Genomic DNA, 24,513 nt, shown 5'->3' with positions numbered 1-24,513 from the left:
TATGTCGTGTTAGTGATGACCAAGTGAAGAGCTGGTACACATCAAAACTACATTATTTCAAGCCTAAACTTAAAACACATTACTCTAGCTTAAACAGCACTGTTCAAAACAAATTCTAAAATCTAAAACAGAACCCATGAAACCACACAAAGAGATCTGTCTAAGGATTTTTTTTTTTCTTCAAAATAACACTAAAACTCAAACAATTTCGTTAGTTAGCACGTTTTCAAAACTATTTAGCAAACTAACACCTCGAGTGTAAGAGACTTGATTTTGTTGTGCTAAATCAAGTATACTGAACTTGAGTTCCATGTGCTTGTAGAGCTAAGGTGGAAAATTATCCATATAGAACTTGAGTCTTTAAGACTTGAGTTCCCTAAAGCACTAAATTCTCTAACAAACCCAGAGAGAGAAACAATGAAACATCATCAAACCAAAGACCCAGACAAGAAAAACAACGAAACATCATCAAACCCAAAAACCCAGACAAGAAAATGAAGGAATTAAAGGAAAACCTTCACTTGGAGCTTCATTGCCACCACCTCCTAGAACCTTCGCTGTCGTTGCTTGGGTTCAATTTGAGCTAAACGGTTTGGGTTAAGGAGATCTGGGTTCATGGGGTTTGCCTATTTCATGGTTTCTGACTCTGGTTTGTTCCTTCTTTGTGGTTTGTTGTTTCTTCATGTTTTTGTTTGGGTTTCTTCTTCGTGGTTTCTAGTTTGGGTTTCTTCTTCATGTTTCTTTTGGTTTGTTTTTTTCTTCGTGTTTCTGTTTAGTTTTCTTCTTTGTGGTTTTTTATTTTTATTTATTTTTTTTTTTTTCTCTTTATGGAACTTGAGTCTTTAAAGCCCAGGTTCTATGTGGATAATTTTCCACCACAGCCCTGCCAGCGCATGAAACTCGAGTTCATCATACTTAATTTAGCACAACAAAATCAAGTCTTTTACACTCGAGATGTTAGTTTGTTAAATAGTTTTGAAAACATGCTAACTAATGAAATTTTTTGAGTTTTAGTGTATTTTTGAAAAAAAAAAAAAAAAAAAAAAAAAAAAATTTTTTTTTTTTTTTTTTTTTTTTTTTTGTTTTTTTTTGTTTTTTTTTTTTGTTTTTTTTTTTATCTCTTTATGGAACTTGAGTCTTTAAAGCCCAGGTTCTATGTGGATAATTTTCCACCACAGCCCTGCCAGCGCATGAAACTCGAGTTCATTATACTTAATTTAGCACAACAAAATCAAGTCTTTTACACTCGAGATGTTAGTTTGTTAAATAGTTTTGAAAACATGCTAACTAATGAAATTGTTTGAGTTTTAGTGTATTTTTGAAAAAAAAAAAAACCCCTCTATCTAACCCAAACCCGTCGACTTTTGTGAACCCAGGTGTCAGCGGCGGCAGCAGCTCTAAGCAACCTTGGCAGCGGCCAGGGGCAAAGGCACGTTATGCATTGAGGGGGATATGCCCCCCCAAATTTTTTTAAAACCTCTATAATAGTAGGAAGAAATAGGTCTCACACTCTCTCATTTAAGAGCTAGGCCCTCTATGAGAAAAACTTGGCCCCTCCTCCAATACGTAGCCATAAAAATGCCCCACCCCAAATTCTTACTTTTCATCTTTTTGACTTTTCCTTTCCTTCTCTAAGACATGTCAGCCATATCCCACATTTTTTTTTTCTTGAGTGAGGCCATATCCCATAGCTATTCAAGACCTATGTTGTACTGGTGTGGGAATTATCATCAGAGAGAAGAGAGATTATGAGGGTACAATATTAGACTACTAGTGGGAATGAAATTTGTGGGTGCATTTTTTGTGATAAGGCCAAGGGTGTATCTCGCTCCCCCTTATAAGGCCTAAGGGGGAGGGAGATTCTTTTGATGTGGGATCGTAAAAATGCCTAAGGTTACAACGGACACCCTTGGCCTTAGCGAAAAAAATGCACCCACAAAATTGATTTTGAATTTAGTTGGGGTGAATGAAATTGATTTTGAATTTATTTTTTACCATAGTAGTCTAATTTGGTTGAATTTAACTACTGTTTATTTTATGGTTGCTTATAGTGACCTTGTTATATTTAATTTCTATAAATATAATTTCTTATAAATGTAATCTAATTTTGATTAGATTTAATGTTTTTTTCTAAGCTAATGCAAGAAGACATGTATATATGCATATATGTCATACTTTGTATTTTTTTTTTGAATTGCAAATCAATATGATAATAATACCTCGGCCCCCCCAACCAAAAATTTCTGGCTATGCCCCTGGCAACGGCAGCAACAAAGGCTCCAGCTTCTAGGCTGCAGCGGCAGCAGTGAAGGCTCCAGGCGTCTAGGCGATGGTAGAAACACCATGTTTTGATAGTAGTCTATCTCATTTATCATGGTTTCTTCACCCTGCGTCTAGTGTTATCCATGCTCAATCTTAATATTGTTCATTGTACATATGGCTCTGGCAATTGGCTTTTATATTTGTTGGGGATGCTTGGTATGGGTTCAATCTATCTATACTTCTCTGGGCATGTACTTAGTCAACCATCTTGTTAACCTCGAAACTCAAGTTTGGCCAATATCTTGGAACTTTGAAGCATACTTCTGTTGATTATCTTCTTTTGGCATTTGGATTTAAGCAATGTTGTAGTTTTGACAAGATGTTCGCAATCTCCAACATGAAACACATTCTATTTGCCAAAGTAAAAATCACTCTTCTTTCTTGCACTCTACATATTGAACTTTGAGCCTTTGTTGTTGCTACCAAGGCTGCTTGGAGCAGCCGCCACCACTTGGGTTCACAAGAGTCGATGGGTTTGGATTCATGGGGTTTGGTATAGACAAATTTGTTCATGCGATTCCATGGGTTCTGTTTTAGATTTTAGAATTTATTTTGAACGTTGCTGTTTAAGCTATAGTAATGTGTTTTAAGTTTAGGCTTGAAACGACGTAGTTTTGATTTGTACCAGCTCTTCACTTGGTCATCATTGAAATAGTGTAGTTTTGGGGTTGATTTGGCAAAAATAAAACACATTAGCATAATGATGCGTTACTTAACCGCATAATCTAACTTTGGGGGGTGAATTGCCAACAGAACCAAACTTTAGGATGTAAAATTAAGTTTCTAAAACTTTAGGATGTAAAATTTAATCAACTCCAAACTTTAGGGGTGTAATTTGCAATTTACCTTTTATATATATATATATATATATCAAGTTGGAAGTAAATTTTGTTGTGTTGATGATATTCAAATAGTTTTCATGTTAAAATTAATTATTTTTAATCAAAATCATAACTTGGATTTTGTGTGTACTTGCAGTTGATGTCTCGAGAGGAAACAATAAAATGGTTTGAAATGTTGTCCGGCATAGGCCAATTTACTCCTACGCTTTCCCTCTTTGTTACAAACTCACTATCAAATTGCATATAGTGGTCTTTATTTATTACGTTCGTAAGAAGCAGGCATAGCATTTCTCAGCCATGTATCCATTTTGTTTACTTATTTCAGCTTACCAGATGATAGAATAGAATAACCCCAAGCTCATACTAATTACTTTTTACAAATTGATAGTAGTATCAAGTATCAACTTCGGTTGATGTCTCTCCCATATAATTTTATGTTGGAACATGCATGTGCTGCCATATTAAGTATTAACCCTCATTTTTAGGAGTTTCTTCAAGTATGAAGAATTCCTATTATTTAAAACATATTGATGTTAAATATAGTGCTGAAGAACTCCTGAACTTGCTTTTTGTACAAGGATTATCTCCTCTTTGTCAAAATGTCTCTAACTGTCCTAATATGTGGTGTAAATTTTGTTGTGTTGATGATATTCAAATAGTTTTCATGTTAAAATTAATTATTTTTAATCAAAATCATAACTTGGATTTTGTGTGTACTTGCAGTTGATGTCTCGAGAGGAAACAATAAAATGGTTTGAAATGTTGTCCGGCATAGGCCAATTTACTCCTACGCTTTCCCTCTTTGTTACAAACTCACTATCAAATTGCATATAGTGGTCTTTATTTATTACGTTCGTAAGAAGCAGGCATAGCATTTCTCAGCCATGTATCCATTTTGTTTACTTATTTCAGCTTACCAGATGATAGAATAGAATAACCCCAAGCTCATACTAATTACTTTTTACAAATTGATAGTAGTATCAAGTATCAACTTCGGTTGATGTCTCTCCCATATAATTTTATGTTGGAACATGCATGTGCTGCCATATTAAGTATTAACCCTCATTTTTAGGAGTTTCTTCAAGTATGAAGAATTCCTATTATTTAAAACATATTGATGTTAAATATAGTGCTGAAGAACTCCTGAACTTGCTTTTTGTACAAGGATTATCTCCTCTTTGTCAAAATGTCTCTAACTGTCCTAATATGTGGATAAAACTCTTTTAAATTCTCAAAAAAATTTAAAATGCAGGACCCAGACCCACAGGCAAATAGGAGGAAATTGCCTGGTATAGATATTTGGGAGCATGGCTACGACTTGCAGGTAAATTAGCATTACTTTAGATTGCTATCGATATCTCAAATGTGGTTGCTTCATGTTTGAAACTTCTGTCATGTTTGTTGAGATTAATTACATCTTTAATATGATGGCCAAGACTCTGCAAAAGTAATAATTTTTTTTTTCTTGAATAAGTATCTTCGGTCTTTTCCACTTTGGGTTTTAATTTGTCAGAGACATGACATATAGCCTATAGGGTTTGGTTTAATGAAATGTACTCCTATGCTTACGAAGCCTCTAGGTGTTGAATTTTTTATCCTCTTTGGAGTGGGAGTGGATGAGGCTAAGAGGGAATGAACCTGAGTTTGATTTTTGCCATATATCAAGAATTAGTTGCGTTACTTTCATTCCCCAAAAAAAAAAAAAAAAAAAAAATCTACATAGCATCAACTTCCTTTCTTCTGCACCTCCTTTCCATCATGGTCCAACAATGTACCTATCAGAATAGGCTACATCATGATGGATATGGTCAAGTCAAGGACTATAATAAATAAATTCATAATCTTAGTCTACTAAATCAAGTAGACCTATTTCAATATATCAATATCTTACATCATAAAAATATTGCATAATTTCATAAGAGACTGAACATTTATTTGTTAATAATAAAGGCATTATATATATATTATGTTGGGCCACATTATTCTAACAGTGTTAAGTTCTGTACTTTATTTGTATGAAATTGCAACTATTTTTATATAATATTGAAGCTCAATTAGCTACCTTTAAAACCTATATAACTTACATTGTTACTCTTATGGTTGTAGGATGTCGTTATGGGTATGGAAAGCATTGCTAAGCTTTCTTTTGATCAAAAGTTCTTGTCTATATAAGAGCATCGGGATTTGAAATTCATGGAGAACCATGACACAGGTTCAATATTGTCTTTCTTCCATGATCCATTGAAACAAAAACAAAATGAATATGTAGTTCAAGTTTAGTACAATGAAAGAGACACATATACATATGTATTTTGTATCACTATGTCTTATTATATTGGGAGATGAAGAGAAAAACATATGTCCTCTTTTGTTAATCCATTATATGCCTAATATTTGGATCCACTTTCTTCAGTCCTTTCTAGACATCATATCTGCTCATGTTTTTGATTTTATGCTTTTTAAGTGCACATCTATTAGAATATGCTACAATCTTAGATTCTGATGTCCTATATGGTTTGATCTATAAATTTCCTTCATAAATAGTAAAATTGATCTCTTTTTATTTAGTGTAAAATTTTATAGATGCTTCACTACTCAAATCACTTAAATCTTTCTTTTGTTTTACAAATAGTAAGTATTATATTTGATCTTAGGTCACCATTCACTACTCAATATAATGAGAAGCACGTGCCTTACATGTGTGACCCAAACCAGTTCTTATACCAAATGGTTGCCTTTTATTAAAAATTGAGTAACGTTAGAGCGCAAACATTTTACAAATTGGTGTTTGATAGATTATTTTTTATTAAAAATTCAGCCAGAAATTGCTAGGATAGAAATTTTTGTTTCATTTTTTTATTAAAAAAATTGGTGTTTGATAGATTATTTTTTATGAATTAGTGATGATGATTGTGTCGGTGATGATGGTTTTTTGTTAGAGCCATTTGCTGTTTTTGCTTTTTGGATGTTTCTTATTCTGGAATCTCATATTGTAGCCCTTCGGAATAATTTTGTGCAAGGACAATTCATAGGGTCAATCCCCTGTTTTGTTTTCACTGTTTTTCCTGGTCTTATCGATTTGGTCTAGGTTGTAGTAGAGCTGGTTATTTTCAGCGATTTAATTTAGGTGTTTCTTGAATCTGACATTTCAATCCTTTTGAAATAAATTGCTCATTATAAATCTGCTTTGGGATGCTACAGTATAATGCTGCATTGTCAGTGACTGATTGTTGTATTGCATCATTGGTAATGCTTTCTTTGCTTGTTCTCTTTGGGCTGCTTATATGGGGCCAATTCTATTTTTTGTTCTAAGTTCAGCTAGTGGGTTTTTCATTCACTGTAAATGCTGCAGAATATAGCTTGCTAAATGCTTCTATGATTGTTACCGTGTGCTAGCAGTTCTTGCTAACTTTGTTTTGATGCGATCCTAGCTTGTTTTCTGGTTTATTTGGCAGACTGGTTGGTTTGATTGTGTTCTATCCTATTATGATCCCGGGGACCTGTTTAGCTAATGTTATCACTGTATAGATTCTGTTAGGTAGTTGGTGGTACTTGGTAGGGTTGGTTTACCGGGGGCTTTTGGATTAATAGTCTTGAATCTGTTGTTAGACCTGTTGGTCTTTGTTCACTTTGTATTCTTTGTTTCTTTATCAATAAGATTTCTGATTTAGCAAAAAAGAAAAATGATCATTCATTCAAAAGGAAAAAGAACACATTCGTATGTCTGTAATGCTTGATTGCTTGGTTCTGTGAGTGTTGTTGAATGCTTGATTGCTTGGTTCTGTGATTGTTGTAAGGGTATTAAAAGGCACCTCACTTCATGATCATCAATGTCTGATTGTTTGAAGTTGTAGACCTTTGCCTATGCCATAAGGAGTGGTTGATCAACTTCGTTTGGGGCCGCCAACTTGAATCACACATTGATTTTCTCAAACTCGTCTTTTCTCAAATTTTGTTATGCATCTGTCTACGGCAGATTCACCTTCCAGAGGCTATTATTGTGATAAGATAATCGGATAGATCAATTTTCCAAAACTTGTGTTTTGTTTTGTTTTTTATAAGAACAATGCCTTGTAATAAGTTGTCCTCTATTCAAGTAGAGGCTTTATTGTATTAGAGGGGTATGCAGTATGCCCCTTGATATTGTATTGTTGTATCTTGTTAATTAGTAAAAATAATTATCATGGAATGATCAAATATGCCGTTGCATCAAACTTGAGCTTAGCATGTAGTTGATTAATTTGCAAGACATCCATCTTTTAACAACATAAATTGAGAACAAAGCTAGCGCTGACATGTATTGGGTGGGGGGACGTTGGTTTTTTCAAGAAAAAACCTATTCTTATTTTGAGGTCACAGGTGATTCAGTTATAATTAGTAAACACACTAGACTTTTGTGGGAATGTATTGAACAGGTTGTCATTTATCTAGATATGTTAAAATTTGGTAGTGAAGTTATAATTATGAATCAGTACTTTTGTAGATAAATTTTTATTACTGTGTCATTGAATTGCTTGCTTTTGTGTTTAGGTAGTCTTACTTGGCTCCAAAGGATTAAAGTAGCTCTTGGATTTGCTCGTGTGGTTGAATTTCTTCATGATCCAAAAAAGCCTTATTTAGAGCGCAACATTAACACAGCTCATATAATTCTTGATCAAGTTTAGTAACTGACTCTTGATAGCCATCGGTAAATCCATCTTTTTCCTTCTTTTTACTTTTTAACTTTTTTTTTTTTTGGTTGTTTTTTCCTTGACTTTTTAATGTGACGTTTAGGATTGCAACCCAAAGATATTGGACTTTTCAACCATGAGTGGAGGGATTCTTGGCAAGCTGACTCGCCTCAAAAACCTCTTGTTGAATTTAGGCTATGATGATCCAGAAGACTATCCCTTAGGTATTGAGTCTTGAAGTTACTTATGTGTTTTCAATTCAATGCATGCTTTTAGATTTGTGCGTCTATTATTAGTATTCTATTCTCTTTCTTTTCTTCTCTCTTAATTTTTAAGCCGTAGAAGTTGGACAGCTTCATTATGGACCAGGCTGTACACAATTTTTTTTTTTTTTGGTTGTTTTTTCCTTGACTTTTTAATGTGACGTTTAGGATTGCAACCCAAAGATATTGGACTTTTCAACCATGAGTGGAGGGATTCTTGGCAAGCTGACTCGCCTCAAAAACCTCTTGTTGAATTTAGGCTATGATGATCCAGAAGACTATCCCTTAGGTATTGAGTCTTGAAGTTACTTATGTGTTTTCAATTCAATGCATGCTTTTAGATTTGTGCGTCTATTATTAGTATTCTATTCTCTTTCTTTTCTTCTCTCTTAATTTTTAAGCCGTAGAAGTTGGACAGCTTCATTATGGACCAGGCTGTACACAACGTTTAGCATTCATCATGTTTTGATGAGCTATAACAGCATTATCATAAGAGCCTTCAACGGCTTACACTAATCGATTTACCTTGAAAAACTGTGTTTTTTGAGTATTTCTTACTGCAAATTGATTGTTGTGCTTGTCAGGTGGACCGGAGGAAGGTGGATTTGAGGTAACCTACCATGATGTCTTCTCTTTTGGTGTTGTTCTCATGGGGCTAATAGCAAAAAGAATAGTGGATGAGAAAGATACTTGGAAGACTTTCGTTTACCTTTGGGGTTGGAAGCAGTATAGGCCTAATCGTTCTCTAGTGCATGAAAGCCTTGTTGAAGACCCTGGCTATTATGCTTCTGATGGAATAATGATAACTGAGCTTGCCATGCGCTGCATTCAAATGGAACTTGATAAGCGTCCTTCCATGAAGGATATAGTTGGAATGTGAAATATGGGGGAGATCAACTTGCACGTAAGTCAAGGCTAGGCTTTGGGTTAAAGTAGAGTATACTTGTCCTCTACCAAGGTAAAAGATACTTGTCCTGTAATCGAAGTGTGAATCTGGGATTTTACTATGCTTTAACAGATATAAACTGGGCTGAGATTATTTATTCACCATGAAAGGAAAATGTTTCATTTGAAAACTGAATTTGGAAGGATTCCCATCTTTCTTTGTTTGATTTCATCACTTTTTCTTGGTTTGCTTGTTCTGTATCTAGCACAGCTACGAAGCTGATTCCCGAATATGTAAAGGTCCTAGTTCTAGTCTAGCGCCAAGTCTGCCAATGTGATGCATAATTTATGGGAAGTATTTGTCAAGAAGTTGTCACATTTTTGTTCTCATGAGCTTAGTGTTAGGGTACATTTGATTGGATTTGGGTTCAACGCTTCAGACAACTAATAGAAGGGTGAAAGTTACTAATGGAAAATTTTAAATCCAAAGGATGTTGGCTGAAAAGAAATAGTGACTACGCTGGCATAACAAAATTATTGTGCTTTAATTATTATTTTCTACAAACTCCTTTTTATCTTTTTCTTAAACGTCAAGTTTGATACATGTGAGAAACTGCAACCTCGAGATACCAACATGTCTCAAAGTGGTGTGACAGATGATATTTTCCCTCTTAGTTACTATCTAAGAAATTACAGCATTTCGGTTTGTAGTGACATTCTAAAAAAAAAAATTGAATTAGATAATGCTTGATCTAGAACAATTGATCTGAATTATGTAAATTGTCATTGTAACCTGATTTAAATTTTATTTTTATGTTGTTTCTTGCTAGCTCGAGAAGTTATTTGGTGCCAAGGTGTTATAAACCTTATATGGCTGTATTATGGGGATCCCCACCCTAATTGAATGAAAGTAGTTTTAAGTTTATAATATACTAGTAAGTTTCCCGTACGATGCACGGATAATGTTATAATGTTTTATGTAAATTTGTTTTTGGAAAATATTATACATATATTATAGCATATTTATTATAAAATTTTGTTAGTAATGAGTTCATCATAAAAAGTAACAATTATAAATTGTACACATATATCTATTATAATTATTTTGTTCAAGTAATGAGTAATATTGAAAACAACTTTGAGTAATATTGTATAATAAAAGTTGATAAAAGCATATTAATTCATTCTATATTATTGATTTTTATTATGTGATATAATAAAAAGTTTCATTACGAAAAAAAAAAAAAAAAAAATCTTCAATGCTTTATTATTGTGGTATAGTGACGCTTGTTGTCATTATCAGTTTCTTCATCTTCAACATTTGAAATTTAGTCCGTCCATATTTGTTTAATTTTTTAGCTTTCATCATTTTTTTTCTTTTATTGCATCATTTGTGTTAATTACTAATGAATTGGCATCGAGAGATTTTTAATTAGATCTTACAAAGTTTGGACTTTGTCACTAAGATTTTTCATAGGTATTTGCATTTATATTAAATTTCAATGATGTGACAGTTTTTTGTAAATTTTTTATTTTTGTTAATTTTGGAATAGTGCAGCAAAAAGAACTAACATAGCATGTTGAATTCTGTTTTTTTTTTTTTTTTCCCTCCATACCTTTTTATCATTTGAAGGAGCATAAAAACTCTTAGCAACTATATAATTTTCAAAACCATCTTTTAGATTGAATTTATTCAAATGATGTAGAGAAATCCATTTTTTTCCTAATTTTTTTTTTCAAATAACGTGAGATTCCTTCTCCAATATCAATATTTTTACAATAATTTAAATAAGTTGTACCTTAGTTTATTTTTCAGTAAGATCTCGATCTTGTAGATTTATTTAGGATTTTCTCGGCATCTCGATTGAATATCACAAACTTTGTTTTGTTTATTGCATTAAAAACTTCAATTTGAATCCTGTATCTAAAGTAGTTTGCAATTGTATATATAGTAGTTATAGTGAGATAAATATATTATAAATATTTGGAGAGTATGTAGTTAATGTGAGTGCCTCTAATTTTGGGATAGAAAGATTTATTTTTGTTTTACATTTTGCACACCAAAATGGTCCTATTTGTAATTTGACATTCCTTTCACAAAGTACGCACAAAATATAATACCAACCCATTGTTGTATCAATGTTACTTATTATTGCAATACCATAGCAATTCACATCTTGCAATGAACTTTGAAATTAATATGTATTTTTTTAATGTAAATAATATNATTTTTATTATATTATTTTTATGTTACTCAATAGATCATAGTAACTTATTGCATTTACCTTTTTTTTAACATTTTTTCATTAAATTTTTTTTACTGTTACCCAATAGATCATATTAACTTATTTTTACTATTATATTGATATGAGTTGTTCTTGACAATTAGACCAAAAGTTCTTCACTATAAAATTGATTACCTTTTAAAAGTAGACCAAACCTTATGAAAAATTGATCTAGTTCTTACCTTACATATTATGACCAAGTTTAACCATTCCCATGTGTAAATCAAAGCAAAAACTCTTACCCTCTTACAAACTCTCTTCTTCCTCCCCTACTATAGATGATACTTCTAGAAAATTTCATTCTCTAAAATATTTCTTCATTTTTCCCCAATTTCAATTCAATATGCTTTTGTCTATTAATAATATTTTATGCAATTTATGCAGACAAATTCGTTATCATCACCAGTGCAACAAAAATAGATATAAATCTTGAGATCCCTCAGGTTGCTGAATAATTGAAAATAATAATAATAATAATAATAATAATAATAAAAAGAGGTAAAAAATGCTAAATTTATATAATAGTAAAAATAAGTTACTATGATTTATTGGGTAACAGTAAAAAAAAATTTAATAAAAAAAGGTAAAAAAAAAGTTAAATGCAATATTAGAAATGAAGAGATATTTCATGAGAATGAAATTTTCTAGAAGTATCATCTATATGTGGGGGAGGAAAAAGAGAGTTTGAAAGAGAGTAAGAGTTTTTGTTTTGATTTACACGTGAAAATAGTTAAACTTTGGTCATAATATGTAAGATAAGAATTTGGCCTAAGTTTTTCATCAGGTTTGGTCTACCTTTAAAAGGTAATCAATTTTATAGTGAATAACTTTTGGTCTAATTGATCTACTTGTTAAGAACAACTCATATCAATATAATAATAAAAATAAGTTATTATGATCTATTGGGTAACAGTAAAAAAACTTAATAAAAAGAGGTAAAAAATGCTAAATTTATATAATAGTAAAAATAAGTTACTATGATTTATTAGGTAATAGTAAAAAAAACTTAATGAAAAAAGGTAAAAAATATTAAATGCAATAAGTTACTATGATCTATTGAGTAACAGTAAAAAAAAAAATTAATAAAAAGAGGTAAAAAATGCTAAATTTATATAATAGTAAAAATAAGTTATTATGATTTATTGGGTAACAGTAAAAAAAAATTAATAAAAAAAGGTAAAAAAAAGTTAAATGCAATTTTAGAGTGCCACATGGCAGGACCTCATGCACTCTCATATAAGGTCTCTGATTTTATATATATACTAGTATTATGCCCGTGCGATGCACGACTTAATCAAGAATCATGTGTAATCTAAAGAAAATAATAAATATTTTTTAATTAAATTAAATTTAAATAATAACATATATTTAATTGGTAAACTCAATTTAATAGTTAAGAATTATAAACAACCCAAATTACTAAACAAAATAAATAAATAAAAGTAGTGAGATTTACATAAGAATTGAATTTTTGTATTTGAAAGCAAGGGAGGAGGCATCGAATTTCAACCTATCAAAACAAATGTGTAAATATAAACTTCAAGAAATATTTTTGAGAAATACTAAGAGTTAAGACCTTGGCAATAAGTTTGCATCGATAATTGAAAATAGCTTCATTAGCATTGAGATGTAATAAGAATTAAAAAGTAATACCTTTTTGTGAGGTTTGCACATCCTTCTAGGCTAATTTTGTGAACAACAATCTATATTATGAGTAAATGAAGATCTATATTGCTAAGCCAACTAATCTTTATTGCTAAGCCAACTAACCTTAATTTTTAAGGTTTTTATCTCACTTGAGAATCCTTGTTGTGATCATATTCCAATAGATTATGGTTGATGAAGATCTAGTTAATTAAGTTTTGACAATTCAAGCTTATTGTAAATAATCACTTTCAAAATTCCAATAACATGAATACTTCCATTTTTTTCTCCTAAGAAAATTTAGGCAAAAGAATAAAGAATACATACCAGAAGTAATGAGGATTGATCATACTTACCAATTATGGAATAAAAATCTTAATGATCCATGAAAATATATAGCATCCATGACTCCACAAAAATGTACATGCCTCCCTCCATGGCCAAATAGAGATGGTCAAAATAACTAAGCTTTTCAAAGTTCCCTTCAAACTCTATAGCTTCAAAGAGTTCCAATATAGTTAGTTGTAGTATAAATAATATGTACTTCCATAATAGAACAAAACCATCCAACTAAAAATATATACCCAAAAAAAAAAAAAAAACTAAGAATACATAAAATATAACCTTCATGAACAATCCGAATGAGAAGTTTGAGGGAGGTGGAGCAAATATATTTATAATTTTTTTTCCAATTGATTTTTATTCCCTATGATCTAATCGCAAGTTTTAGATATACTTGAAAGTAAGCAAAAATAGCAGCAATTTTTTTAGATAGATACAAAATCTTAATTGTTCTTATCAACTTTTCCTCTACTAATCTTTGGATAAATACAAAATTTTACTTTTTGTTATCAACTTTCCTCTATTTATTTTTGGATAAACACAAAAGAAATAGATAACATTGTTATAAATTGATTTTTCCTCTGCTTTTTTTTTTTTTTTATAAGTTTATAGGTCAATTATTGTATATTGTATAATATGCATGGTTCGGATATTTGGTTATTAGTAAAACAATTTTAAAAAAAAAAACGTTTGCTTGATAAGTGGTAGAATTATTTATTTATTTATTTGTCTTAGTATTATCTATTTGAAATTGGTATTTGAGAATCAACACATGACATTTTTTTTTTTTGGTTATATATATAAATGTGTAGTATAGTAATTAGAAAATAAGAAAGTTGCATAATTCTTTACCTCTTGAAACCTTGCTTCTGATAAAGAAATTTCAACAAGAAGTCTGGTTTAGTATTCATCAAAATCCCTCCTTCTTTTTAGCACTATTTGTCTGCTGGTCTCCTAATACTGCTGGGTTTAGTATTCCAATTGTGATCAAATTCTTCTTCTTTTTTATTTATTTATTTTTCATAAGTTTGTCTATTTAGTTTTATTCAGTTATCTTCAATCTAATTAAGATTTTTATCCACTTGGAAATTATAATTAAAGAAAAATTATATCCACTTAGAATTTATAGTTGACAAAAACTTATATATATATTTTTTCTTAAAATCTAAAAATCTAAGAAAATTTCTACAATTTGGTGCCGCCACTTGGCGCAACCACGGCGTCTAAGCCCAACTTTTATTATATATAATATGATATATTGATTACTTCACTATATTTCATGATTGGTAATTATGCAGGTGTATTCTTATTATTATTACTTTTTTAAAATTTTAATAGCAAAGACAAAAGTTTAATCATTGAGAAAATGATCTGTGATATTCAGAAATCCCATTATTATTGTTATGATCAGGGTGTGGACATGCCTGCCTTTTAGGATTTTCAAGAGATGCAAAATTCCAATGGTAAATGCATGCTTTTGCTTTACAAATAACCCTTTATGCACTTGTAGAGTTCCCAACTGGCCTGGCATTGCCCATTGAGAAGAAAAGCAGGCAAATGGAGATATCACTCTCCTGCTTTGCACTGACTATTGAGAGCTTCTTCTCATGTCTTGCTGAAGATTGATATCTACCACAATCGGAGAACTTTAAGAGATCTGATGTGGTGGTTTTCAGCTTATCAACAACCATCATAATGCTCTGCTATGCCTATGCCCAGGAAAGGGAATTGTTTGGATCCAAGTACTTGAATGTTCTTGGTTGGATACACTGCAAAAACAGCTAAAAGCTAGTTTTGCTTTTAATTATCGAGGAGAGGTTTAGATGTTTATTGCTTAAACTTCTCTCTAAGTGATTGCCAGGAAGTTGTATTATGTACCATTACCATAATTCTTGAAGCATAGTTTCTACTACTGATGTAGGGTTAATATATTCCTTGTTCATTAGTAACTTTTCATGCTTAAAAAAGAAATCAGAACCACATTTTTNTGATAAACTTTGATAAAATGTTGCGGTTAATTGTGCGAATTTTTAATTAATTTCTTCAAAAATTTTATATTAAAAAAAATCTAATTAATGATTGAAAAATATTTTCATAATTTTATTTTAAAAATTTTTAGCAGAAGTTGATGAAGATGCCCTAATTAAATAAAGTTGAAACTACTTAAATGAATAAAAAAAAAAAGAAAGTAAAAAGACTAAAATGAATTCTAGTGAAACTTAGAAGGTCAATTTTGCATTTTAACTCTTTTTTTTTTCTTTTTTTCTTTTTATTTTTTACCTTATAAATTGATATATGGGAATGGGAATGGGATTTCTCATTTATTATATTCTAACTCATTAAAGAAAAATAAAAGAAAAACAAAGAAACATGTAAATCAAAAATGAAATTAAAAACCTAGGCAAAGTATTCTAGTGATTAAAGGAATATGGGAGAATTGGAACCATTCATATTCCAATCTAGGAATACCCATTTTGTCTCTATTTAAACCTAGATTGCATAGATAATTTCAAACCACAAAAATGAGACACCTTTAAAAAGTAGTTTAGATATAGATTCTATAGAAGATAGATATAGATATATAGTATAGATATTAAAGAATACACACACACACACACTAACCTCATCACACGCACTCCACACGTGCGATGAAGCTTTTTTTTTTTTTTTTTTTTTGAGTTTAATGTAATTTTTTAATTTGAATTTATTTATTGTTAGTAAGGTTACACATAAATGAATTTTAAGAAACTAAAATTTAGAAATTGAAATAGAGTACAATGCTGGGTTTAGTGTGTTCTAGTTTCTAGGAAAAAATGAATCAAATGTGTGTGTGATATATTTAAATTTAAATAGAGAATGTCCTAATTTTTAAGGAAAAGTTTCTCTGGTAGGTTTTTTTTTTTTTTTTTTTTAATTTTTTTGAATTACAATTTTAACCCCAGTTTTTATTTTTTAAGAATAAGGATTATCTAATTAGATTAGGGATATTTTTAACATTTTTTTGAAACTATAACTAACTTTTTGAATTCTGTGAATATATAGAGATATATAAAGATTAAGAGCATTTTAAATTTGATAAATAAATAAATAAAAAGAGCATTTTAAATTGTAGGAGTTTTTATGGGGGTTAAATGTGGGAGAGTGAAATCAAAAGTTTATATATCTATTTAATTGAGTCTTTTTTTACCAAACGTAAGGGTGTTTTTATTTTTTATTTTAAATAAAATATTAAAAAACTGTGTTATTTAACTTAGTTTTTCTAATTTTCTTTAAAGAAAAAAAATGTACGGATTGTTTAGAATAAGTGGGTTAGTACTTAGTGGGAGTGTTCCCATTTTTGTAGGCAATTTTTTTTTTTTTTTTAATTAGTAATCTTACCTATCTAACCCTATCATTTAACCTTTACAAACGGATAATTTTGAAGGAATTTGGACATCAAAATTCAGGATTTCAAATATGGAAAGCGTCTTAAATGATAGTATAGATATAGATATTCTCAACTTTTATTTTAGGGTAAAACACTATTTTGGTCCCCTAAACTTTACTAACAGTTTTTTTTTTTTTTTAGAATAACTTTACTAACAGTTTGTTTGAATAGTATAAAGACAAAAATAAGAATAAAGAATTTTTTTTTTTTAATAATTTAAGGATGAAAAACAAACTTTTAGTAAAATTTAAGGATATAAATAAAATATTTTCAATTGTTTAAGAATGAAATATGAATTTTTTAATAATTTAGAGATAAAATATGAACTGTTTAAAATTTAGGGGTAAAAAACAAACTTTTGATAATGTAAGAATTAAAATAGTACTTTACATTTTATTTTATTTAAAATTAAAAAAAGCCTTTACATGCGGTATATATTTGTTGGTGTCCGAGTCGGAGTAAAGGATGGGAAATACTGAGTAGTGAGTACTAATAGGAAGGACAAAGGAGCGAGAGGAGAGAAGAGAAGTTTAAACTTTAAAGAATTAGGGTTTTGGTGTTGTTTGTTGCTGAGAAGAATGGAAGCGGAAACCAGGGAATCGTTAATCTACCAAAAGGCTTTTCTTGAACATAGAGAGCAAGTTATACAACGCGACCGTCTCGCTCCACCCCGCGTTTTGCCTGTCCATAAATCTCTTCCTTCCATTGGTATCTACTTTCTATCAATCAGTTGCGTTTTTATTTTATTGGGGTTTGTTTACATTATTCTCATTAATCTACATTCATTCATTCTTTCTTTCGTTCTCTCTCTCTGTTTTATTTAAATAATTGAAGAAATTCTGTATCTCCTGTGTTATGTTGGGTAGGATCTCACAAGCCGCTCTTATATTCAATGGAAGAATTGGCTGATATGACTGACAATTTTAATGAAAAAAATTTGATTGGAGAAACCTTATTTAGCAAACTGTACCGTGGGACAATCCGACATGGTTGGCTTCCTTTTGAAGATTGGGTTGTCACTGTGAAGATTTGGGATTATACTCTACGATCATCGTGTTATCTCAACGCAAATGAAAGTACTAATGTATATATGTTTTTTACTTAATTAAGTTCTTGCAATTATTTTTTGTGTTTCCTGTTTTCGCATTTGGAAGTGATCATTTTTTTTACACGATTTGTGACAGGAAGAAGTAATGTTTTTAACACAACCAAGTGCAAAACAACATCCAAACGTAGTAAATTTGTTAGGCTATTCTAATAGACGCTTCCTTGAAGCTGTTGTTTATGACCTCAATCCTTTGGATACTGTTCATAACTTGGCTACCACAGGTATTACTATTGTTGTTCTATTTTTTTGCTATAAGATTGGCTCCATCTAAATGTCTCATTTGTGCCCAATCCATTGTTATAGGAGAAGTGTCATTTTAATTCAAATCAATCGGTATAAAACTAAATATAATTTTGGTGGTGCGCTAGATTTTTACTATATCTCAATTTTTGGTGTAATAGAATAAGACTCCCAAATTATTGAAAATAGCATATCTTAAAATTGCCAATGAGTTCTAGCTCAACTACCACCTCTTCCCTTTACAACTGCTATGTGGAGGGTGAAGTTGTGGGTTTAAGACCCATTCGGTGTATGAGTAACTTACCAATTTAAAAAAATTGGCATTTGATATGTATCACAAATCCACTCTAATTTTATATTTTAACTTCTCTCCTTGTTCCTGCTTTACTTTAAAATCTATTAATTGTCATTTTTTTCAAACTTGAATGTGGATTTATATTATGGATGAAGCATCTTGGAAAACATGGGATTGTCCAACTGGTGGTGTAAGATTTATTTTTTTGGGGGGTCCCAGGGTTGGTTTTTTCAAGAAAAAACCTATTTTTATTTTGAGGTCACAAGTAGGGGTGGCAAAGTAAGCCCAAACTCATATGTCCACTCACTCTAATTGAACACAAACTCACCCAATTGTTAGTCGGGTTAAATGGGCATCAACCCAATTAGACCCAATGATTATTGGGTTTTAACTAAAAACTCATTGAACCCCATTTAATCCAAATACAATATACTCAAATTCAACCAAGCCCTTTTCATAATTTAAAAAAAAAAAAAAAAAAACCAAGCTCTCATTTATTTCAGTGTTTTCACGGAGGTAATGGAAGGAAAATGATGTTTGCTTAATTTTAATGTTGGTGTTTTGCTGGCATTTGAATAATGAGAGATCTGGATTTCTCATTTTTTTAATTTCTCTTCCCATTTTCTCTATCATTTTATTGGCAACCAAACGCGGAATAGAGGTTTTGTCTTCTTTTATTTTTGTTTTCTTTTTTTTCTCAGCAACCAAACGCTGGACCACTTATAGTTTCTTATCTTATTTCTCCATTTTCCAGTTGCTGAGCTGTTAATGTGTTTATAGGCATTTTAGTAATTTTGATAATTGAGTGGGTTGGAGTTTACCCATTATAATTGAGTTGGGTTGGGTTTGGGTTAAAAGCAATTAGTTAAATGGGTTTTAATGGGTGAATGAGTTTTATATACCCAACCCAATTATACCCAACCCAATTATGCCCACCCCAAACCCACTCATTTGACACCCCTAGTCACAGGTGATTCAGTTGTAATATGGTAAATACATTGGACTTTTGTTGGAACGTAGTGAATTGGTTGTATTTATCCAAATATGTTAAAATTTGGTAGTGAGGTTATAATTTTTACTTTTGTAGATAAATTGTTATTACTGTCATTAAATTCCTTATGTTTGTGTTTAGGTAGTCTTACTTGGCTTCAAAGGATTAAAGTGGCTCTTGGATTTGCTCGCGCACTTGAATTTCTTCATGATCCAAAAAAGCCCTATTTAGTGCGCAACATTAACGCAGCTCATATAATTCTTGATCAAGTTCAGTAATTGACTCTTGATAGCTATCAGTAAATCCATCTTTTTCTCTCTTTTTACTCTTTTTTTTGCTTTATCCTTGACTTTTTAATGTGATGTTTAGGATTGCAACCCAAAGATATTTGACTTTTCAACTATGAGTGGAGGTATTCTTGGTAAGCTGACACGCCCCAAAGAGCAATTGTTGACTGTTGGCTATGATGATCCAGAAGACTTCCCCTTAGGTATTGAGGCTTGAAGTTACTTACATGTTTTCAATTCAATGCATGCTTTTAGATTTGTTCATCTAGTATTAGTATTCAATTTTCTTTCTTTTCTTCTCTCTTAATTTTTATGCCGTAGGAGTTGGACAACTTCATTATGGACCAGGCTGTATACAATGTAAAGCATTCGTCATGTTTTGACGAGCTATAACAGCATTAACCCAAAGATATTTGACTTTTCAACTATGAGTGGAGGTATTCTTGGTAAGCTGACACGCCCCAAAGAGCAATTGTTGACTGTTGGCTATGATGATCCAGAAGACTTCCCCTTAGGTATTGAGGCTTGAAGTTACTTACATGTTTTCAATTCAATGCATGCTTTTAGATTTGTTCATCTAGTATTAGTATTCAATTTTCTTTCTTTTCTTCTCTCTTAATTTTTATGCCGTAGGAGTTGGACAACTTCATTATGGACCAGGCTGTATACAATGTAAAGCATTCGTCATGTTTTGACGAGCTATAACAGCATTATAATAAGAGCCTCTAACGGCTTACACTAATGGATTTATCTAGAAAAACTATGTTTTTTTGAGTATTTCTTACTCACTGGAAATTGATTATTGAGTTTGTCAGGTGGACCAGAGGAACGTGGATTTGAGGTAACCTACCACGATGTCTTCTCTTATGGAGTTGTTCTCCTGGGGCTAATAACAAAAAGAATTGTGGACAAGGAAGATACTCTGAAGACTTTGGTTTACCGTTGGGCCTGGAATTAAGCACTATAGGCCTAATCGTTATCTTGTGCATGAAAGCCTCGTTGAAGACCCTGGCTTTTATGCTTCTGATGGAATAATGATAACTGAGCTTGCCATGCGCTGCATTCAAATAGAACTTGATAAGCGTCCTTCCATGAAGGATGTTGTCAAGCGTCTTGAGGGTTTACAAGCTGTTCAACTTTATGGCAATGTAGTTGGAATGTAAAAACAGATGATTATCTGTCCTGATCAATTTGGGAATTTGGAACTTTAGAAGGATTCAGTTATTTCTCTATTTGATTTCACTACCGTTTTATAGGATTACTTGTTCTGTATCAATTGCAGTCATGAAGTTGATTCGTGTATATGATTTTAGCCTCGCATGAGGTCCGCAAATATGATGTATATTGCATGGGAAGCACTGCTGGAATAACAAGTTATCACATTTTTGTTTACTTGTGCATTTGATTGGATTTGGGGTCAGCGCTTCAGACAACGAAAAAGAAGCGAGAAAAAGAACTGAAGTAGTAAGTTGCTAATAGATGTTTTAGATAGGGTTGTAAATTGAGCTCTTTTTGAATAATTTGAGCTTTACTTAGGAAAGGCTTGTCTGTGTTTATTTAGCAAATAAAGTAAGTTTAAGCTAAACAATTATTTAAAACAAGCCAAACTCAAACATAAAAATGTGTTTGCAAATAACCTTGTGAACTTGAGGTTTGATATATTTGTATATATACACACACACACACGCACATGCACACATACTAGGTGCTAATATAGTTAAATATAAAATAATTAATTGAACTTATGATCATCTAAAAGTTATGGGTATTAAAACATAGAGGAAAATACATTTGGTTCCTATATTTTGGGCCAATTTCTATTTTAGTTGCTACTTTATTAGGGAACCTAAGTTGGTCCTTGAAAATTGAAAACTACTATTGTAATGACCCAAACCAAATACTCGGATTTGTAACTATGACTGACATGCTAATATTAAGCTTGAGCCTGATTGTGGAGGCCTGAGGACCGAGGAAGGATAAAACCACTGAGACCATCGCTCGTTCCTCTGGAGAAAGCACTTTAAGCCTGAGGAGTGGGGTTGCCCATGGAGAGGAGGGGAAGAGACAAAATACCTCCTAGAAATCTAGACGGAGAGAATAACGTTTAGAGAGAGAGTGAAGGTAGTTGAGAGAAGTTTCCTGTGAAAGCTTACCTACTACCTCCGCATTAAATGGTTGGCAACAATTTTATTAGCTATATTGATGAGGAAATGACCCTTGAACAATAGGTTCATAGCTAAGCAGCTCCTTCTACCACATTCAACAGGAGTCTAATGGGACAGGTGTCCTAAGGAGGAACTAGAGGATTGCAGATGGAGGGCTAGGATGCAAGAAGCATGGGAGTATATAAAGGAAGAGAACTTCCAGATGAAGCCCACGCAAAAAATCAAGAAAAAGATATTAGAACAAGAACAGTAGGAAGAGAGAGAGAGAGAACAGTGTGTAACCTTGCATAAGAACATCGTCCTCGAGTGAGTTTGTAAGAAACCATCAATATACTTGTTTTTAACTTCTGTTCATTCCCTTCCTGTTTGAATCTTCAGACTTGAGCCTGACTTATTTTATCCACTCTCTAAACAAATATATCTGTTTGGGCCTAGTTGGGTGGTACAAGCTTCACTATTCTAGGTGGGTTTGGGCCCCTAATTTACGTGTCCTTACACTAATATTAAAAAGAACTGACTAAACTTTAAACAAAAGCTTTCCTCTTTTCTTTTTCTTTTTTCATTCTTATTTCTTTACTTTCTTGATATAAAATTTTCACTTGATATTTAGAACATCTACACTATACTTAAGGAATAACTTAATCCACCAATTACTCAAATTTCGTACTTTCACATAATACATCTTTGATTAAACTAAAATATACAAGTCCCATCAATAGATCCTAAAATACATAATACTATAGAGCTAAACATCAAACTACCAAAATAGGATTGTACTTTTAAAACTAAAACCAGCTCCTTTCAAAACTTGACTAAGGCTTCCTCTGCTCCAAGATAAAACCTATTAACTAAAAGAGTGAAAAGAGTGAGCTACACAGGTCAGTAAGGTTAAGTTACATGAGAATTTAATAAGAATGCGTATAAACCAAAGCATTTAATTTTATTCCCCCCGTTTTCCTTTGCACACAGCCACGGGTCCCTTATATAGGGCCTGTCGTGGCCGATTTTACTGTTCTAGCCTTTCTATGGCCTTATTCTACTATCGTAGCCTTTTGCCATTCGCTTACCAAGTCAAAATGGTTCTGATCCACCATCGACCCGTGGCTTTCAGACAACGAAGCTTCGTTTTCTACTTCGTCCAGTGTGTCCTCTCTCTCTCTCGGTCTCTCATGGCATGCACCCAGCGGTCCTTACCCACCCTTGCCTCTTTTAGGTGGCATGTCATTCCAGCAGGACTGTGCCCTCCGAAAGAGTCTGGGCAAGAAACGTAGAATGGGTCCCCGCTCCTCTCCCCACCGCCAGACCATGCCCTCACCCAAGACGTCACCCTTTCCCATAGTGGCTGGGTATAGGCTGATGATGCCTGGGTCGTTCGCATGCGTTACCTTATTGGTGTTTCATTCATTTGTCGAGGTCTGAAAATGGGCGCGCATATCTTACCGTGCGCTTTTTGGCATTTTCTGATGTGGGTTGTTTTCCCAACAGGCCAATGTCCATGTGTTGTCTCTTTCTTTGGAGGGTTGAGCTCCGTAGTGGGCTTCCCTTTAGTTTGGGCGTTTTGCTTTGTGACTTTGCACCTCCTGCCGTGCCATGTTTGTTACTCTTGCTGCTCAACTCAATCCTGCTGGGCCCTTTCGAACCTGCTGTGTGTTTTTTTCTTCTCCGTAGCCTAGTATGCTTGCTGGGCTTCTTTTCTATTTCTTGCAGGCTCCAATGTCCCTTGTTTTTCTTATGGGCATCCCTGGCCCGTTGATTTTGTTTCACACATGGATTTTGCTAACTCACTTAGGGCTTTCTTGGCCCAATTTTCTCTATAAACTTTATTCCTTTAGGCTTATGGGTTCCCCATTTGCCTGTTACTTTCTCTTTTCTTTTTTTCTTATTACAGTGGGCCTGCTATGGCCCATTCTTCCTTTTCCCTTATCCTTTCCACAGATTTGTTTCTTTTTTTTCTTTCCGGGCTTATTCAAGCCCATTTGCTTCTTCTGAACCCATCTCATGGACCCTTAAACCATTCATATGCCTTCTCTTTTCTTTTTTCTTTTTCTTTCAGTTTGTCCGCAACTCTAGGCCTTGGGCCTGTTGGGCTTTTTTTAAAAAAAATGAGCCTCAACATGGAGAAAGCACTTTAAGCCTGAGGAGTGGGGTTGCCCGTGGAAAGGAGGGGAAGAGACAAAATACCTCCTAGAAATCTAGACGAAGAGAATAACGTTTAGAGAGAGAGTGAAGGTAGTTGAGAGAAGTTTCCTGTGAAAGCTTACCTACTACCTCCGCATTAAATGGTTGGCAACAATTTTATTAGCTACATTGATGAGGAAATGACCCTTGAACAATAGGTTCATAGCTAAGCAGCTCCTTCTACCACATTCAACAGGAGTCTAATGGGACAAATGTCCTAAGGAGGAACTAGAGGATTGCAGATGGAGGGCTAGGATGCAAGAAGCATGGGAGTATATAAAGGAAGAGAACTTCCAGATGAAGCCCCCGCAAAAAATCAAGAAAAAGAGATTAGAACAAGAACAATAGGAAGAGAGAGAACAGTGTGTAACCTTGCATAAGAACATCGTCCTCGAGTGAGTTTGTAAGAAACCATCAATATACTTGTTTTTAACTTCTGTTCATTCCCTTCCTGTTTGAATCTTCAAACTTGAGCCTGACTTATTTTATCCACTCTCTAAACAAATATATCTATTTGGGCCTAGTTGGGTGGTACAAGCTTCACTATTCTAGGTGGGTTTGGACCCCTA

General features: G+C 32.5%; 2 protein-coding genes across 2 annotated transcripts; both read left to right on the top strand.

The window, feature by feature from the left end:
- The first annotated feature begins 4,410 nt into the window (after positions 1–4,410).
- Positions 4,411–9,012, top strand: LOC112000513 (probable serine/threonine-protein kinase PBL12). The gene is made up of 5 exons (XM_065781259.1): positions 4,411–4,488; positions 5,271–5,283; positions 7,695–7,822; positions 7,938–8,058; positions 8,682–9,012. The coding sequence occupies exons 1-5, from the start codon at positions 4,411–4,413 to the stop codon at positions 8,975–8,977; spliced, it is 636 nt and encodes a 211-aa protein (XP_065637331.1). The 3' UTR covers positions 8,978–9,012.
- Positions 9,013–17,153: 8,141 nt separating this feature from the next.
- On the top strand, positions 17,154–19,818 carry LOC112000457 (probable serine/threonine-protein kinase PBL21). Its single transcript, XM_065781258.1, has 5 exons — positions 17,154–17,388; positions 17,547–17,764; positions 17,865–18,009; positions 19,456–19,583; positions 19,684–19,818. Exons 1-5 carry the CDS (start codon positions 17,259–17,261, stop codon positions 19,816–19,818), a joined length of 756 nt encoding a protein of 251 aa, XP_065637330.1. The 5' UTR covers positions 17,154–17,258.
- Positions 19,819–24,513: the final 4,695 nt, after the last annotated feature.

The sequence above is a fragment of the Quercus suber genome, unplaced genomic scaffold (genome assembly GCF_002906115.3).
Source record: "Quercus suber isolate HL8 unplaced genomic scaffold, Cork oak 2.0 scaffold_261, whole genome shotgun sequence".
In the NCBI taxonomy this organism is placed as follows: Eukaryota; Viridiplantae; Streptophyta; class Magnoliopsida; order Fagales; family Fagaceae; genus Quercus; species Quercus suber.
Note: the sequence above shows the minus strand (reverse complement) of the source record. Positions and strands in the feature narration are given on the sequence as shown.

Excerpts from the sequence above, each read along its gene's own strand:
- LOC112000457 (XM_065781258.1), top strand. The coding sequence starts at position 17,259 with ATGGAAGCGGAAACCAGGGAATCGTTAATCTACCAAAAGGCTTTTCTT. Across the intron at positions 17,389-17,546 it reads TAAATCTCTTCCTTCCATTG|GATCTCACAAGCCGCTCTTA; the intron begins GTATCTACTTTC and ends TATGTTGGGTAG. Across the intron at positions 19,584-19,683 it reads CTCATATAATTCTTGATCAA|GATTGCAACCCAAAGATATT; the intron begins GTTCAGTAATTG and ends TGTGATGTTTAG.
- LOC112000513 (XM_065781259.1), top strand. The coding sequence starts at position 4,411 with ATGCAGGACCCAGACCCACAGGCAAATAGGAGGAAATTGCCTGGTATA. Across the intron at positions 7,823-7,937 it reads CTCATATAATTCTTGATCAA|GATTGCAACCCAAAGATATT; the intron begins GTTTAGTAACTG and ends TGTGACGTTTAG. Across the intron at positions 8,059-8,681 it reads TCCAGAAGACTATCCCTTAG|GTGGACCGGAGGAAGGTGGA; the intron begins GTATTGAGTCTT and ends TGTGCTTGTCAG.